The 18441-nt window shown below is 40.4% G+C and overlaps 1 protein-coding gene across 1 annotated transcript in view; it reads left to right on the top strand.

The window, feature by feature from the left end:
- Window positions 1-18441, top strand: part of PIEZO1 (piezo type mechanosensitive ion channel component 1) — a 3550337-nt gene that overhangs the window by 3437895 nt on the left and 94001 nt on the right. Inside the window, exon 44 of the mRNA XM_044081575.1 lies at window positions 8125-8217. Coding sequence (XP_043937510.1) covers window positions 8125-8217 — 93 coding nt within the window. The remainder of the gene's footprint in view (window positions 1-8124; window positions 8218-18441) is intronic.

Here is an 18441-nt window from a genome sequence, read left to right on the forward strand (position 1 = left end):
GCTAAATGCCAAAAAATGCATAGTCATCCCATTTGGGAAAAACAAAACACCCATGAATTACCACGTAGGTGGCAGCCCCCTTAATACAGTAGAGGTAATAAGAGATCTGGAGACCCAGGTAGATAGTAATCTCTCCTTTGACAATCATATTGCCAAAGTAGTTAGGAAATCCGTCTATGTGGCCCATCTAATTACTAAAGGGTTCGCATCTAGAAATAAAGAGGTTATAGTGCCCCTCTACACATCACTAATTAGACCCATCATAAAGTACAATGCCCCATTTGGGATGTACCTCACAAGACACTTCCAACAGCTGGAAAGACCACAAAAGTACCTCACCAAGAAGATTACTGGCCTCAAACATATGTCCTCTGCAGCCCGACTGTAAAAAATCCGGCTGTACTCAATGGCATATCGCTTACTCAGAGGTGATCTTTGCCTGACTTGCAAAGCCATGTCCAACTCAGAATTAATGGACGTGCTCCACCTAAAGAAATCCACGTCACTGCGAGCCACGTGCTCTAGTGAGCTAAACCTCGCCATAACAATAAGTAGAACATGCTGGAGAGATAGATTCCTGTCACAGAGACTCCCCATGCCCTGGAACAAAATTCCAAACTACATTAGGCAGAGCCCTTCACTAAAACTCTTCAAAAGAAACCTTGATGAGTAACAGAAAATACATCCCTGGGATCACTTCATTGGCTCTGCTTGACAGAGGATCAGTTAATTAATCAATGGGGCAGCGAAAGCCGACACACTCTGGCTATGCTTATAAATGCCCTCGGGCAGATAGCCTAGTACCTACCTATGAACCCATGTATAGAAATGTATTGGGGAAATTTAGAGATGAATACCAGAGATTATTATGATATGGAAAAGAGAATGTAAAAAAGGAATCAAGAAAAAATAACATATTACTGTTTAACCAGAGATGATATTTACAAGGGAGAAGGGATGAGGTGGCTGCATATCTGGGTTAAATAGTTGAGAAGGATACTAATATAATGAGCTCCTCAACAACCTAAAACCTTGCTGTCTAGCTGCTGATCAACTGCCAAATGAATTCCTAAAAATTGCTGCCCCATCTATACCCTACCTCGTCTCTATACTTATCAACTGCTCAGTCTCTGAACAACATGTGCCCCTCCTCTGGAAAGTCGCTCCCATCATTCCTCTCCACAAAGGAGGCCCCTCTAGAGACATCTCTGTGTACTGCCCCACAGCTATCCTCCCACCCATAGCCAAAATCCTAGAAAAATGTATACATCTGCAACTCCAAAACCACCTTACCTCTAACAACCTCCTCTCCAGTACCCAGCATGGTTTTAGACCCCAATATAGCACAGCCTTGTTATCCTTCACCGATTCCATACACCAGCAATGGACAACTAGTCTCTGCAATCTTTCTGGACATGTCAAAAGCCTTTCATACCATTTCCGACCAACTACTCCTAAGCAAAGTAATTTCTTACAATATCAGTCCAGCATCCCTGACATGGTTTCTTAGTTATATGTCAAACCATCAGCAGGCTACTAAATGGGAGAACAAACTCCCCCCACTACTGCAAGTATCCACTGTTGTACCCCAAGGTTCCATACTTGGCCCCCTCCTCTTCATAACATTTACTAATAACCTTAATATGTCAACTCAGCTAGCCACAGTCATACAGTACGCATATGATACTGCTCTTATCTGCGCTGCCCTTTCCCCACAAAAGCTACAAGAAAAAATGCAAAAAGCATTCCAAGAAATTAAAACTTACCTATCCAGAAACCAACTCATTCTAAACCCAAACAAAACCAAATTAATAATGTTTACAAAGAAATCTAACAAGACCAACTACCCACCCCTCTCAATTGACTCCTCTAATGGTACCAAACTTGAACCTACCAACCAGGCCGAACTCCTAGGCATCACAATAGTTGATCATCTCATATTTGATATTCACATTTCACTAACCGTCAAAGTAAATTCTGAACTCGGTGCACTTTATAGGGCCAAACCCTACCTAACCCCCCAAGCCAGACTAGCCACAGCAAGATCACAACTTCTCTCAACAATTCTCCACTGTTCTCATATATACACCAACTTACACAAAGCAGACTTCCACAATCCTGAATCCTGATGCAACAAAATTGCCAAGTTTGCCTCTAATCAACCCCACAAAGCCCATCACTGCTCCACACTCCTACAACTAGACTGGCTGGAACTTCCAAACCATCTAACCTTAAACCAACTTACCATCGCCCAGAAATTCATACATACCCCACATTTCTGCCCTGTAATCTCAACCCTTCTCCAACCACAGTTACACTGCAGGCCCCTAAGATCTTCCACCATGCCACTTCTCAAAATAACTCAATCACATAACTACCATGGAGACTCCCTCTACTCTAACAAAATAGCTAAGTCCTGGAATGCACTCCCATTAGACATACAATGTAACCCCTGCTACTCCGCATTTAAAACAAAAAGAAATATCTAACAAGTAACTGGCTTTGCCCCCTGTACTCAACCCAGATAATTTCCCTCTCTCTGAAGCCACTTTGCCATCCCCTTCATTACAGTCTTTCTCAACTGACTTCGCTTCCCCCTGCTATTGTACCTCAATTTTCAGCTATGTAAAACTTAAACTTAATTAATCTGTAAAACACTGTATGAACATGCCTTACTAAGCTAGGCCTGCTCTTGGACTGTTTCTCACCTTCTGCTCACTGTTTGTTTCTGTACCACTAGTATTTTTATTACACTTCTATTTAACCTATTAATGTAAGAATAATAATCATCGCTACATTGAGTATTTTATTTCTATTAGTGCTGATGTAAATATGGTACCACAAGTGATGATTGAGCACTGTATCACACAAAATAAACTTTAATTTTTAGTTTATTTTTTTCTAATTTTTTCAATTCTTCATATGTCATGTTGTACCTTATTACTTCTTCTTCTTCTTTCGGCTGTTCCCGTTAGGGGTCGCCACAGCGGATCATCTGTTTCTATTTCTTCCTGTCCTCTGCATCATGCTCTTTCACACCAACCGCCTGCATGTCCTCTCTCACCACATCCATAAACCTTATCTTAGGCCTTCCTCTTTTCCTCTTACCTGGCAGCTCCATCCTTAGCATCCTTTTCCCAATATACCCAGCATCCCTCCTCAGCACATGTCCAAACCAACGCAATCTTGCCTCTCTTGCTTTGTCTCCAAACTGTCCAACCTGAGTTGACCCTCTAATATACTGATTCCTAATACTGTCCATCCTAGTCACACCCAGTGCAAATCTTAACATCTTTAACTGTGCCACATCTAGCTCTGACTCCTGCCTTTTTGTCAATGCCACCATCTCCAACCCATATAACATAGCTGGTCTCACTACCCTCTTGTAGACCTTCCCTTTCACTCTTACTGGTACCCGTCTGTCACAAATCACTCCTGACACACTTTGCCATCCATTCCACCCTGCCTGTACTCTGTTCTTCACCTCTCTTCCACACACACCATTACTCTGAACTGTTGATCCCAAGTACTTAAACTCATCCACCTTTACCAACTCTACTACTCCCTGCATCCTTACCATTCGTCTACCCTACCTCTCATTTACACACATATATTCTGTTTTAGCTCTGCTGACCTTCATTCCTCTCCTCTCTAACGCACATCACCTCTCCAGGGTCTCCTCAACCTGGTCCTTACTCTCAGTACATATCACAATGTCATTTGCAAACATAGTCCACAGGGCCTCCTGTCTGATCTCATCTGTCAACCTGTCCATCACCACTGCAAATAAGAAAGGGCTCAGAGCTGATCCTTGATGTAATCCCACCTCCACCTTAAACGTATCTGTCACTCCCACCGCAGTCCTCACCAATGTCACACTACCCTTGTACATATTCTGTACCACTCTTACATAATTCTCTGCCACTTCCGACTTCCTCATACAGTACTACTGTAGTACTAACACACAAACACACACACACTTTCAAACATTACACCCCCCAATGTGGGGGAAATGTGCCCCCCACACATACCCTAAATATACCAACTCCAAGATCGCACTACAGTGGTGAAAGGGTCAAACACTTGGGGAAGGCTAAGCGATTTATTTTCCAGGGAAAGCAATCGCTGTTCTGAGCATTTGCGCTTTAGTGCGTTCACTCTATATGTGTCGGCGAAGAGGCGTTCAATTAAACACCTCTTCGCTGTTGTAATATAGACCTGAATATCTTTGGTCCCATGCTATAGGTTCATAGTTAGGCTAGCTGCACTTGTGGGCCATTTTAAGCCTAGCCAATTTCCTTTTCAAAGTTGAGACTCAAACTGCATACCTTGTGACTATTAGGAAAACATCTTTAACCATTATACCACTCCACACCCCTTATGCTTTATTCTGTGGGAAGTGAGCCATGATATGATTTTGAGCTTCATAAACATAGGAGGAATGGAAGAAAGTTTGAGCAGGGTTGGAGATGTACTAGTCTGCTCCATGATACACTTTCAACAGTATTCATAGGTGTGTACTAGGCTAATGGCCCTGGAGCCTTTACAAGCCTAGCCCATAGGATTACGCTGACATCATGCCACCCGACCTTAGCTCCCATTGCCTCTGTCGAGTAGAGCCACTGGAAGGATCCCCGGGGTGAATTTTCTATTTTCCATCCACTCATCAAGATTTCTCTTGAAGGGGCCAGTGAGGTGCTCTGTTTGACATGTATGGGAAGTCTATTCCATAGCATAGGCAGTCTCTGGGTTATGAACCTGTCCCTCCAGCATGTTCTGTTGATTGTGGTAATGAGGTTGAGGTCTCTGGAGCATGTGGTGCAGAGGGATTGGGATTTCTTTAGATATAACATTTCTAACAGAGCTGGGTCAGACATGGCTTTGTAAGTCAAGCAGAGATCACCTCTAAGTAGGCGATATGAGACAGAGAATAGTTGGAGTTTTTTGAGTCTGTCCATATAGGATAAGTGAGGCCTAGGATTCTCTTTGTGAGGTACTTTTGTGGCCTCTCCAGTTGTTGCAGTTGACTAGTGAGGTACATGCCAAATGGGACATTTTACTCGATGATTGGCCTAATGAGGGAAGAGTAGAGGAACACAATGACCTCATTCTTCCTGGATGCCAAACCCTTAGTAATGAGATGTGTCACATAGAAGGACATTCTAACCACAGTGTCAATGTGATGGTCAAAAGAGAGATTGCTATCAACCTGTGTTCCCAGATCTCTCATAACTCATTGATAAGATCCTGGATAAGGTATCATGTATGCAATTGGACTCTTATCTTTAGAGAAAAAATATTTATGATCCATTCCAGTACAGTTTTCAGTCAGAAATAGAGGCTGCCCTCATCAGGGTCTTTAATAATATTCTTGTGGCAAAGGATTATGTTTTTTTATTCAGTTCTGGTCCTGGTCAGTCAGTCAGTCAACTTTTGACATGGTATACTATAGGATTCTTTTGGATTATTAGTTGCAGTACTGCTGCAATTTCTTAGTTGTAGCCCTAGACTCGTTTGCCTCCTACTTGTCTCTTCAGTCATTCAGGGTAGACTCTGCTGCCAACTGTTCATCTTACTTATTTCTATTTTATTTTGCTTTTGTTTACAGGGTTTGTCAGACTGTTTTTAGTCAAAAACCCATTTTCATTTTTAAACAGACATCAAGTATTGTACATGAACAGACGTGCATTTGCCAACTAGATTACGTTCATATGAAAGTACAGGCAGCTATTACACTATAAAAGATACTTATGCATTAGTAGATGTTGACCATGAAGCATTTGAAGAAGTGTATTAGTGGGTTTGTCAGACTGATAGCTAAATCATTTGATAGTGCTCACAAGTTCAAAGAAATGGAGGTAAGGGAAGGAACTAGGTAGGGCAGAAAATGTAATATTATAGTTAAGAGGCGGGGTGTAAAATAGGTTCAGAGAGACTTAGCTATCGTAAGGTTTATATTAGAAGAATAGAGGTGGGGGTGAGCAGTGTCACAAAATGAAATATATAGCTGGCAGATGCTAGTAACTCTAGACAGGTGTTGGTGAAGACTGCTTCTGGAGTATGGGATTCTGAATGAAGAAAATAGACTGATATGACAGGCTAAAGATAACAGTTTCATTTATCCTAGACATGTACATGGCAATCACTTGGTCAGATCACTGTCTGTTAAGCAGCCCTGGGTAGAATCCCATGATCTGGAGTGCTCACTTTTGGTGCCTGATCGATTTTGGGTTCTTGCTTGCTGCGTGTGTTCATACTTCTCCTAGGAGATATCATTTGGGAGAAATGTCGGCAGTATCACTACTCTGCTGTTAACATGCAGCTGTAACTCTTCTTCTCCCTGGATATTGTGTCTGCTATTACCAGCATTGCAGATGGTCTGGAATGCATTTAGAAAAGTGTAATGTTTAAAGCAGCTAAAGCTTAGCATTTCCAGTGTAGTTGCTGTGGCTAGTAACACCACTCTGAGATTCCTGTGCTTCAGTCCTGTCCACTATCATCATCTTCAGTACTGACGGATTGGAATTATTGATCAACGTGTGTAATATATGGGTTACTCTTGGCTGGTACTTAAAGATCAGGTGTCCTCTGTTTTCAAGTTCTCGTGTTTCCATCTTAATAATATTGCCCTTTTTAAGAATCCTTATTCCATCTGTGTATATCCTAGAGGTCATGCATGCCTTGGTCTTCTGCTGCTTGGACAGCTGCATTACCTTGTACCATGGACTATTTGACTGTAAACCTGATTGCTTGCAGCTGATGCAGAACTGTGCAGCCAGCTACTTATGGTAGTTTCTCAGTACCTTAGCATTAAGCAGCTTCTCTGTTGTCTGCATTAGCCACCACCCAGATTGTATATTATCTTCAAGATTTTGTTTGGGGTCCTTTTGAACTTACATGACCTATGTCCCACCATTTTCAAGAATGCATGGTATTGATCTTCCCTTGCCCTTTCCTATGCCTCCTTATGGCTGTTGCTGGTTCTGAGAATATGTTTAGATTCATTTGGGAGTTCTGCTTTTCTTTCATGGTCTGTATTTTTGGCACTTACTGTCAGGGTGGCTGGAGGAGCTCCTAACGTTAAGCACTTTTAAGTAATCCCTAAAAGCTTATCTTTTTTATTGGCTTTTAATATCTGGCTTACAAACATTCCACCCTGTAATTTGATTATTTTTCACAATTTGTTTCTCTGCATTGTGATGCATTTTTCTTAGATGTTTATTTGTAGTTTGCATAACTTTGTATTTTATTTTGTGTACTACTTAGATCCCAAATACTTTAATAAACTTGTTGTTGTCGTGGAGTCTGTCAAACAGCGGATCTGATACTGTGAAAGCATTTAAGAACAGCACAAATAAGTGACAGTCCCATGCGATATCATAGAGTCAGAAGTGGTACTAGCTAGAACAGTATAACAATTTCAAATTATGAAATACATAATAAATAAAGCTTAGAAATGCACTTTAATCCAGATCCTTCATCCACAAACATTATTACAGGGTGGAAACACATACTTCTGCCTTGTATGATTTTTTTTTTGTTTTTTTGAGTTTTTAATCTTTCAGTGATAGATGCATGTCGGGGGTTATTTACTCCACAGTTGCGGTGAACTAAGTGTGCTCTTCACTGCGTGCCAGTACATGTGCATGTAGTGGTCATTACACTTTACAAAAGTGACACCTTTCACATACCTGAGATTGAAAGTTCAAGAATTAAAATACATATTGTAACAGAAGAATAATTTTGCAGTTATTCACTTCAAAAATTCATTTGGGTTTTATTGTTTGCAAGTCCAGTAGTGGTAGGATTTCTGCACCTTTAATTTAAAGGAATGCTGAGCCAATGGAAAAAGTCATCTATGTGAACAAAAGCTGCTGTTACTTAAATGCTTCATTAACAGTGTTTGTTCAACCATCACAATATTAAACATATAATACTCAGGCTGTTTGTTTCAGTGGGATGGCTTTAACAAAGTAAATAAAGCAATGTTTGTAATGTTGTCTTAGAATTTGGTTGGTTTGTGTGCAAGTTGTATCAATTAAAAAGTGTGCCGCAACCTAAACATCTTTAAAATGGAATTATTAGTATTTTGCTCACTGCTTTTCTGTTTGCTTTTTCTCCCAGCCCCTCTTCACCATGAGTGCACAACAACAGTCGATTAAACCCTTCACTGAAACAGATTATGAGAAACTGACAAAAGAGTTTCAGACTAATCCTGTAAGTATTCATGTTTCTTAGTAAAAGCTTTAATGAATGTTTGCTTGCTCAGTTACTAGCCATTGTTCATAAACCCATGTATTTAAATGACTTGCTTTGTATACTGGAAGGTTAGGACATCTAGGTACCTCTTGCAAGATTAAAATCTAGTAGTTATGACTTGTTTGATAGTGGATTCGGTATACAGACTTTTTTGAAGAGAGTCCAAAAATTAGATAAAAGGGATTGTCTGATGTAATCTTGTATATAGCTGTTTGTTAAAAGTTTATTGACATTTTATCCTGGAATGTACTGAAGCAGTTTTTAAATTGTGGGCATTTTAATCAAATGTCCCAAGTCACTTTTCATGATAAATAAAATTATGATTTTGCAGAGTTCAGCAGAAAGATGGCTATAGACCACAGGATACAACCCATGAGGATGGTTGTTGTCATAGGAGTAATATTACAGAAACTGATAAGGAAAAAGCTAGTTTCTGATGTTAGGAGACTTGTCTTGTGAATGTAACACATACTGAGTCACTATTATTAATCTGTAATGAACGATAGTGTAAACTTGCAAGATTTTTTTAAGGATATGTGGATGATGTACTGTGAGCTAAAGTGTACAGAACGTGGAGTACTACACAGTAGGCATGGTATGCAGAGACATAGTTGTATGGCATTTAAGTATTTAGCTTGTTGAATAAATTATGTGACACTGTTGTACCCTCAGCCGGTCATTTTGCTCAGGGTTTCAGGTTATAGGTCTTTTATCTCTGTTACAATATTCATTACTTCAAATACAGTTGATTTTGTAGTAATTGCCTTTTTGGCAGCCACTATAATTAAACTTAGTAAGGCCATAATATGTCTAGGCAATTCAGATCCCATATCCCAACTAAAAAAATAAATAACTTCCTTAGTTACACCCATTTACTCAACAATATTTCTGACAGAGCACTTTGTAAGGATTTTTTCAAGTATACCAGCTCCTTTCACTCCCAGAACATATGTTCCCAGTAATCTGTTTCTCCCCCATCACACCTTCAACATTTGCCACCTACCTGAGGAAAAATTCTGCTTGGGGTATAAAAATGCCTATGCAAACACTTCAGAATTAAAATTCTAAATCTTCTAGACTTTGTTGTATATTTGGTAGCCATGCATATGTCCTTCCATTGTTTCCTTGTGAATTGCTTATTAAGCCTGTCTTCACAATCTTTTCTAACCTCTGATTGATTCCTATAGTTATCGTGCAGTATTGTATATGCCCTACTTATTTTTACTTATATAACGGCAGCCTCTCTTGATTCAACTAAAAACTCTACTAGAGCAGATCTTTCACCTAAGAGTCTCCTATCCCTTTCTTTTTGCCTGGGCTCTGATATTTAATCCCAGATAGGGAAGGCAGTCTTTAGCCTGCAGTCTAGATGTCATTTTGGCCTCTTCCCAGTCTATTACTTTTCCCTCTCTAGTTGTTTGCTCTGAGTACCTTGGTTCCTTTGCCAGTTTTCTCCAGTAAATTTCAGGGCCGCTTGCCTGATCTCCATACCCATAATTACAGTCACCCCTGTCATCAAAATCTCCATTTTCATGTTGGCTTAGTTCTTAAGAATACTTTCTGCTACTTTACAGTTATAATATTCTGTATGGCTGCTGCTGTTCTCCTTAAGGATCTACATCCAGAATCCCACACTCACCTTATTTCTTGAAATCCCCACCCCACCCTACTTCATCATCCCTTTCCACTTTGAATTATAGTGTTCTGCTCGTGTTATATGAGCCTTAACTCTGTAGCTCTAAAATATCCTTTCACATCAGGTAATCCTAAACCACCGTGTCTACTGGAAGGATCAACTTATCCCACTTGACCCTTACCCTTTTACCCCCCCCCCCCCAGATAAAATCATTCACCTCTCTATTAATTACTGTGCCCAGCTTCTCCTCTGGTTGATAAAAATATGTCTGACCTGTATATAAAATGAAGGAGACTAAAAGCATTTTCACTGATTGTAGCTTGCTATCCAGATCCAAAAACAAGAGCTTTTGGTCTCTCAGTTTTGTATTATCTTTAGTTTCTTCCCACATATCCTTAGCTACTGTAACAGAATCCTTTTTGACCCGTACTCCTAAGTGCTTCATTTTATCATGTTCCCATAAAGATGGGTATTGCTGAACCAATTTGTGTGTGTACATAGTTTACAGATATTGCCTTTGTTTTATCTTCATTAATTTTGTACTGAGCTAATCGGAGGAAGTCGGAGGAAGGGCTCTGAGCTAACGAATCTGAGATATATAACATTAAGTATCCTGCTTTTTGCTTATTTCTGAGTTATTTATAGCACTTTTATTTTACTCACTGTGTGTGAGGTATTGAGTAGAATTTTCTACAGTTGGTAAGCATCTGGTGGGTTTGTTCTGATTTCCTGCTAGGAGTGTATCATATAACTTGTTTGCATTTCAAAGCATTCTCTAGAGTCTCCTTGATCCTTTATCTGTTTAAACATTTCAACATTTTTTTCTACCTAAGTAGTGTTGGTAGTGTAGCATTGTCCATACTCAGGCTTGGGTTTTGGGCCTAGTTGTTTGTTAGTAGAGGCTGTGTGCCTGAGCACATGTCCCAGGTCATCATCGCTTAGCCAAGGCCAGTATAGCATTTTAGTGAGAGTGAATTGTTTGTGGTCATTGGCTGACTGGGGTTGCTTGGACTACGCCTTGGAATAAGCACCTCATTGGTTCTTTCAAGCTTTTTTTTAAAGTTGTTTCGGGTTTCAACTTTGTTACTTAAGAAGTTAACTTATGACTGTTTCTGCATTTCACACTGAGCTAATTGGAGGAATGGCTCTGAGCTAACAAATCTGAGATATATAACATTTAAGTATCCTGTTTTTTGCTTATTTCTGAGTTATTTATAGCACTTTTATTTTATTCACTGTATGTGAGGTATTAAGTAGAATTTTCTACAATTGTTAAGCATCTGGTTGAGTTTGTTCTGATTTCCTGCTAGGAGTGTATCATATAACTTGTTTGCATTTAAAAGCATTCTCTAGAGTCTCCTTGATCCTTTATCTGTTTAAACATTTCTGCATTTTTTTCTACCCAAGTAGTGTTGGTAGTGTAGCATTGTCCATACTCAGGCTTGTGTTTTGGGCGTAGTTGTTTGTTAATAGAGGCTGTGTGTCTGAGCACATGTCCCAGGTCATCATAGCTTAGCCAAGGCGAGTATAGCATTTTAGTGAGAGTGAATTGTTTGTGGTCATTGGCTGACTGGGGTTGCCTGGACTACGCCTTGGAATAAGCACCTCATTGGTTCTTTCACAACTTTTTTTAAAGTTGTTTCAGGTTTCAACTTTGTTACTTAAGTTAACTTATGACTGTTTCTGCCATTTCACACCAAGCTAATCGGAGGAAGGGCTCTGAGCTAACGAATCTGAGATGTATAACATTAAGTATCCTGTTTTTTGATTATTTCTGAGTTATTTATAGCACTTTTATTTTACTCACTGTGTGTGAGGTATTAAGTAGAATTTTCTACAATTGTTAAGCATCTGATTGGGTTTGTTTGTTCTGATTTTTGTTTCCCGCCATCCCTTCCTTTTGGTATCTTGTTTTTATACTTGGTGGCTTTGCAGTTGCCCACCCCTACTGTAAATTTGATCTAGGACACTCCTCCCAGTCTAGTGTCATTACCTCATTCTACCAATTCCAGGGAGAACATTTAAGAAGGCCAACCCAGTTCGCTTCTGCTCCTCCTTTCCCCTTTCCACTTTACAAAAAAAAAAATTCTAAGCTTGTTTCCTGCCTTTCCTGTATGTTGTGTAGTCCAGATACAGATTTGCTGTATCCAGGACTGTTTGTAAGCTTCTGAGCCCCCAAGTTGTGTTGGGGGGGAAGCCTTCTAGCTTAATTTTGTTTCTTAGAACTAGCCAGTTTTCTAGTTTCAGCACTCAGATCTGTTTCTTTGAGCTCAGCACTTGTTCAGAACTCATTGTAAGCACTAAATAAGCTACAAATTACTACAGCACTCAACTTTCCTCACTTGTCTAGAGAAAAACAGTTTTAATACTTAATAAATAAGCACCTATCCAGGCATGTCTAAGGGTCAGCTGCCGGTGTTTTCTCCTGTCTACCTGATGAATCTGGGCATCTTGGGGCAATGCAACAGTTGCCTCATGTACATAGACAACCCTCTCCTCCTACCACCCAACACTACAACCTGTGAGAGATGCACTTATATAATCAAACTGGAAGCAAAGCTCTCTTCACCCAAGACTGGATTAGACAGTCAACAGGAGAAGGTAAACACTTGCACCACACTCATCACATAGTCCCTCAAAACCTACACCACCAAAACACACACATAGAAATACAAAACACACACCTACATTTGCGGAGGCTCTCAAAAAAAATCTACCCAAGCAACAGGGGCCTCCAAAGCAGAAATGCAAGCAACCTCCACCCCCTCAACACATACCAAATGACACACAGCCCACAAACTCAGTGTGCCACTCAACCACAGCCCATAAGACATAACAAAGTACCTAACACTCTAGTCATAGGTGACGCTATAGTCAGGCACACTGATGTTCCACTCACCAGGCTAAGCAAGGAGAAAGTCAATGTCAGCTGCCTGTCAGGTGCCAAGATTCGCGACATAATGCATGCACTCAGGTCACTCCACAGCAAGTACAAATATGACTGTGTCATTGTCCATGTTGGTGTGAATGACCTGAGACGTACCTCCCTGGACTACATGAAAAGAGACATGGAGGAGTTTTCTGATCATGCACCCCAGGCAGGTATGTCCCTAGCCCTGAGTAGCATCCTGCCATCACCCAGAATGATACCACAGTACAAGGACAAAATGATTGACTTCAACAATTGGCTAAGCTTCTGGTGTCATTCTAAGGGGATCCAGTATCTGTCTGCCTGAGATGACATGATCGACAAACCACGATGCTTTGTCAGAGATGGCCTGCACCTGTCGCCCTTGGGATTCCGGATACTGGCTAAGGCTCTTGCCATCCCTATAGTGCCTTTTATAGGCAAGATTCAAATGACAAATTCACCACCGTAACAGGTACAAGCAAGCAAAACTGAGACTAATGCTACTCCATGCTAGAAGTCTAAACCTCAAAATGCACTCACTCGAGACACTCATTAAAATGGAGAACATCGACATCTGTGCAGTGACAGAGACCTGGTTCAAGGCTCCAGAGAGCACCCCTGCATTACCAGGATATAATTCATGCCACACCTTTCAGCTACCTAACTTGGACCGAAGCACTAAAGGTGGAGGCGTGTCCATATTCATTAAGGATATCCACACCTCCAGGCTAGTTGCTCAGCATAATGCATCTGAGATTATCCAAGTGCAATTAACTCTGGGCAAGACCACAATGCAAATTGTAGCTTTCTACAGATCCACCACCATGTCCCAGGATTTCCACTCCTCATTTTTTGATACACTGGAAAATATTAGGGTACATCCTAACACCCTAATAATGGGCGATTTCAACTACCCCACCATTAACTGGGAAAACTACTGCTGTACCAACTCTTGTGCTCAACGTTTTCTGGAATTCATAAATTCCAATGCCTTGGATCAACTTATCCACACCCCCACCAGGAGCAGCAATATCCTAGACCTGGTCATTACCAACATGGGCAACCGGTGTTCCACACCAGAGGTCAATTTCTCATTGGTCAGATCTGACCACAAGCAAATCACCCTAGATATCCACATCCCAGCCCCACCCCCCCACCCCCCATTAGGGAAACCACCGTAATAAATTTCTCCAAAGCCAACTTCACGCTTCTTAAGACAGAAGTGGCAAACTTCATGACACCCATGCTGATGGACAATAGAGATACGACTGCTGAATCCTATACAATTGCACTTTATAAGCACTTACATGAGTGCATGGATTGTGCAATCCCTAACAGAACCAAGATGCTATCCTCCAAAAAAAGGAATCCTATCTGGTGGCCCCCAGCTGTAAATAAACTCTACAACAGAAGAAAGAAACTGTTGCAAAAAAGAGTAAAATCCCATGATTGGAGGAACTCCGTGGTCAGCCTCAGTAAGAAGCTGAGATCCCTCATAAAATCCTCCAAAGCTAGTTACGAAAACAAAATCGCCTCTGATTCTAAAGACAACCACAAAGCATTCTATAGCTATGTCAAGAATCTCAATGGCAACACTCAGATCTTCTCTGAGTTACAGCACAATGGCCCTAAATATACAGAACCAACTGATATTGCCAACATCCTGGCAGATAGGTTCAGTGCTAACTTTACTCCTCTCTCATCCCCTAAAGGGCCCATCTCTATACTGGAAGAATGCAAAGTACCTGTAATCACGGCTGCACAGGTGAAAAACACACTCTCCAAAGCCAAGAACACAGCATCAATGGGACCTGACAACATCCCAGACTGCGTTCTGCATGAACTACAGAACGAACTGGTACCCCACCTAAGTACCATGTTCAGTCATAGCCTCACCTCAAGCTTTGCCCCCACTGAATGGCGCACAGCAACAGTTATCCCACACCACAAAGGGGGAGCCACCATGGACCCCAGGAACTACCGCCCCATTAGCCTGACGAGCCTGTTCTGCAAGGCTATGGAGCATATCATCATGGAACTTATAAACAATGACGTTGATAATCTCCAATCTCTGGACCCTACACAGTTCGGGTTTGTAAAAGGCAGATCATGTCTCCTAAACCTGATAGACCTCTTTGAAGTGGTCACCAAAGCTGGAGATGAGGGTAAGGTGGTACACACAGCCTATCTAGATCTCGCCAAGGCTTTCCACACCATTCCCCACTCTGGAATTATAGACAAACTCTCTAAACTAGGTATAAATCCCTGTGTCACAAGATGGGTTGCCAACTGGCTCACTGACCAAACCCACACTGTGAACGTAGCAGACTCTAAATCCAACTTCAGGCAAGTGACAAGTGGAGTACCACAGGGTTCAGTCCTAGGTCCTCTCCTGTTTGGTATCTACTTCTCTGAAGTACAGGCTAACACAGAAGGTCTTTGGCTAACAAAGTTCGCAGATGACTGCAAACGAGGAGCCATAATCAAATCTCCTAACTATGTGGACATCCTACAAAAGGGTCTCACTGAGACAGATGCCTGGTGTCAAAGCCATGGCCTCAAGCTCAATGCCAAAAAGTGCATTGTCATCCCTTTTAGCAAAAACTCTGTACCCATGAACTACCACATAGGCGGTAATCTACTTAACACCAAAAGTGTGATAAGAGACCTTGGGACACAAGTGGTCAGTAGTCTCTCCTTTGATAATCACATCGCCACAGTAGTCAGGAAATCCTTCTACGTGGCACACCTCATCACAAAAGGTTTCTCATCCAAGAAAAAAGAGGTCATTGTTCCCCTCTACTTATCACTCATTAGACCCATTATAGAGTACAACGCCCCTTTTGGTATGTACCTCACAAGACATCTACAACAAATGGAAAGGCCACAGAAATACCTCACAAAGAGGATTACCGTCCTCAAATAGGTGCCCTACGCAGACAGTCTCAAAAAACTCCAACTTTACTCTGTCGCATATCACCTACTCAGAGGCGATCTCCACCAAACATGCAAAGCTATGTCAAACCCAGAGCTGTTGGACATGCTCCACGTAAAGAAATCCCAAGCTACATGCTCTAGTGACCTAAACCTTGTCACCACAATAAACTGAACATGCTGGAGGGATAGATTCCTATCTCAGAGACTTCCCATACTCTGGAACAAACTACCTATCTGTATCAAACAAAGCTCCTCATTAGCACTCTTCAAGAAAAATCTTGATGATTGGATGGGAGATAGGAAATTCACCCCGGAGATCACTTCTGTGGCTCTTCTTGACAGGGGCACAGGAAAATAATTTTCTTGCATGGCAAAAGTCAGGGTATCATTTGCCTAGGCTTATATAGGCCCTAGGGCCAATAGCCTAGTACCTACCTATGAACTTATGAAATTATCTCAGAATGTTCCACAACATTGAAATATCCTTTTCTGGATTTATCAGGTACAAAATATCTACAAATAAAACCAACTTTTCTTGATTACTATACCAACTGTATCCTTACATTTCTGAGTCCCTCATTTTCTTGGCTAGTGGTTCTAAATATAATGCAAATGACAAAGAGGACAGCCCTGCCTAGTTTCTCTATTCAGACAGAACAGGACAGCCCTGCCTAGTTTCTCTATTCAAACAGAACTTATCAGAGGGGAACCCCCCCACACACTTTAATTTTTCTCCAATCCCTCATATATCCTCCTAATTAACTTTGTGTCAGGGAATGCTTCCATTCCTCTACTCATAAAATCCCAGTTTACTCTTTCGAATGCTTTCTTTGCTTCACCAACACTTGAGGTATTTTTTAACATTCTGCGTCCCTCTGGATCATCATTGCTCCGTTAATGTTGTCAAATGTTTACCTCCCCTCCACAAAACCACATTGATCGATATCTATCAATTTTGGCATCACCTTTGCCATTCATTTAGCCATTATAAACATAAACACTTTATAATCATGGCTTAGAATTGAAATGGACCTATATTAAGCTGGATCTCGTGGGTCTTTACCATCTTTAGGCATTACAGCCACCACAGCTTTCTTCTAGGATGTTTGTGATTCTTGTCTTTTTAAAATGCTCTTAAACAAAACCTTCCAGATTTTTATCACTTTCATCCCTCCTAGCTTCCAAACTTACACAGGAAATACCATCTATTCTTGGATACTTTCCTGCAGATTGGTTATACATCACCATTTTTATCTCATCTCCTCCTATCCTGTTAATAACTGAGTCTCATCTACCTCTAAGATTGGCATATTTAATTCTTCCATAAACATTTTCATTTGTACTTTTTCTTGATTTCCAAATTTCTCTGCTTTATACAGATTTCATAAAATTTCCAAAATATTTCTAATACCTGTGAAGGATCTCAAGTTATGTTTCTTGTTGTAGGCTCCCTAAGCTTGGCAACAACCCTTTCTACTTTTTGTTGCCTGAACCATTGTGCTAAAAGCTTTTGTGCTATGGAGTTATCAAAAAATTTCTTAACAGCAATCTTTTTAAACTCGTGCATATTATCCAGGTAGTCCCTTATTTTCACTTTACCACTCTGCAGTTGCACCTCTCGTGTTCTGTGATATTGTGCAATACTTTAACTTTCGTCAGTCCCTTTAAATAATACTTGTTACTTCTTAACCACATCTATTTTTCTTTTATTTCGACCATTTTTTAAACTGCACTTTCATTTTTATCCCACTCCCTGGGTATATTTTCTGAAATTTCTTTCTTCCCTAATCACATCCCAATAATTTCCACTACCCATTTCTTAAACTCCTCTCTGTTTTAACAGATACGTGGGGAAGCACCAGTGTCTTTTTTTTTATTTTATTACCCTACATTTTTTATTTTAGTTATTATTGGTGCATAATATGAAATACTTATTGTATGCCTATCAAAACTTTCAATTAAATGCACATGTTACTGTGAATTATAATTTGTCTAATCTAGCCCAATTTTTGTACCTTGTGGAAAAATATGTAAATTCTCTCCAGACTCCTACTGCTCAGTTCACATCTTCCATAACAAATATTTTCATAAATGTCTTTAGAAATCTGCTATCTTTTTGTTATATTTTTCCTTCTAAGCCCCCAGATAGAGCCCCACTGTTGCAAATCAAATTCCAGTCCCCACCTATAAGTAATATTCCCTACTTAAAGCTAATTTTTATTGCAGTATTTTCTTAAGCTCCATTGTAGTAGTTCTAGGTAGAATATAAATACATGCCAGCATAATCGTCCTCCCTTGTCAGCAGCCCCTTACTACTACAGATCTACCCTTACTATCTTTTGTCCTCTTCTATTACTATTGGAGCTGTTCTAGCAATTAATGTAAGTACTTCCCTTTTCCTTTGTCCAAGATATTCCGCCGAATAGCCATCCTGAAATCCTTTCTTTATTTTATTTTAGTTTGTTTACTAGGGTAGTACACTAACCACTGTAGACCATTTTATAGGCACAGCCCAGATGAAGAGATTCACAAAAAAAGAAAATAGAATAAATTCACAAAGAGAGAGTAATCACAGAAGGTTGATAATCCAATAGACAATTGATAAAATATGTAAATAATATAAGCAGAGTAGAAAATCAAATGTGAATTAATTTTAGTAGTAAATATGAGAGGGAAGCAGCAGCTGAGAACAGAATAT

Source organism: Protopterus annectens, chromosome 8.part1 (genome assembly GCF_019279795.1).
Source record: "Protopterus annectens isolate FY-2018-M chromosome 8.part1, PAN1.0, whole genome shotgun sequence".
Taxonomy (NCBI): domain Eukaryota; kingdom Metazoa; phylum Chordata; order Ceratodontiformes; family Protopteridae; genus Protopterus; species Protopterus annectens.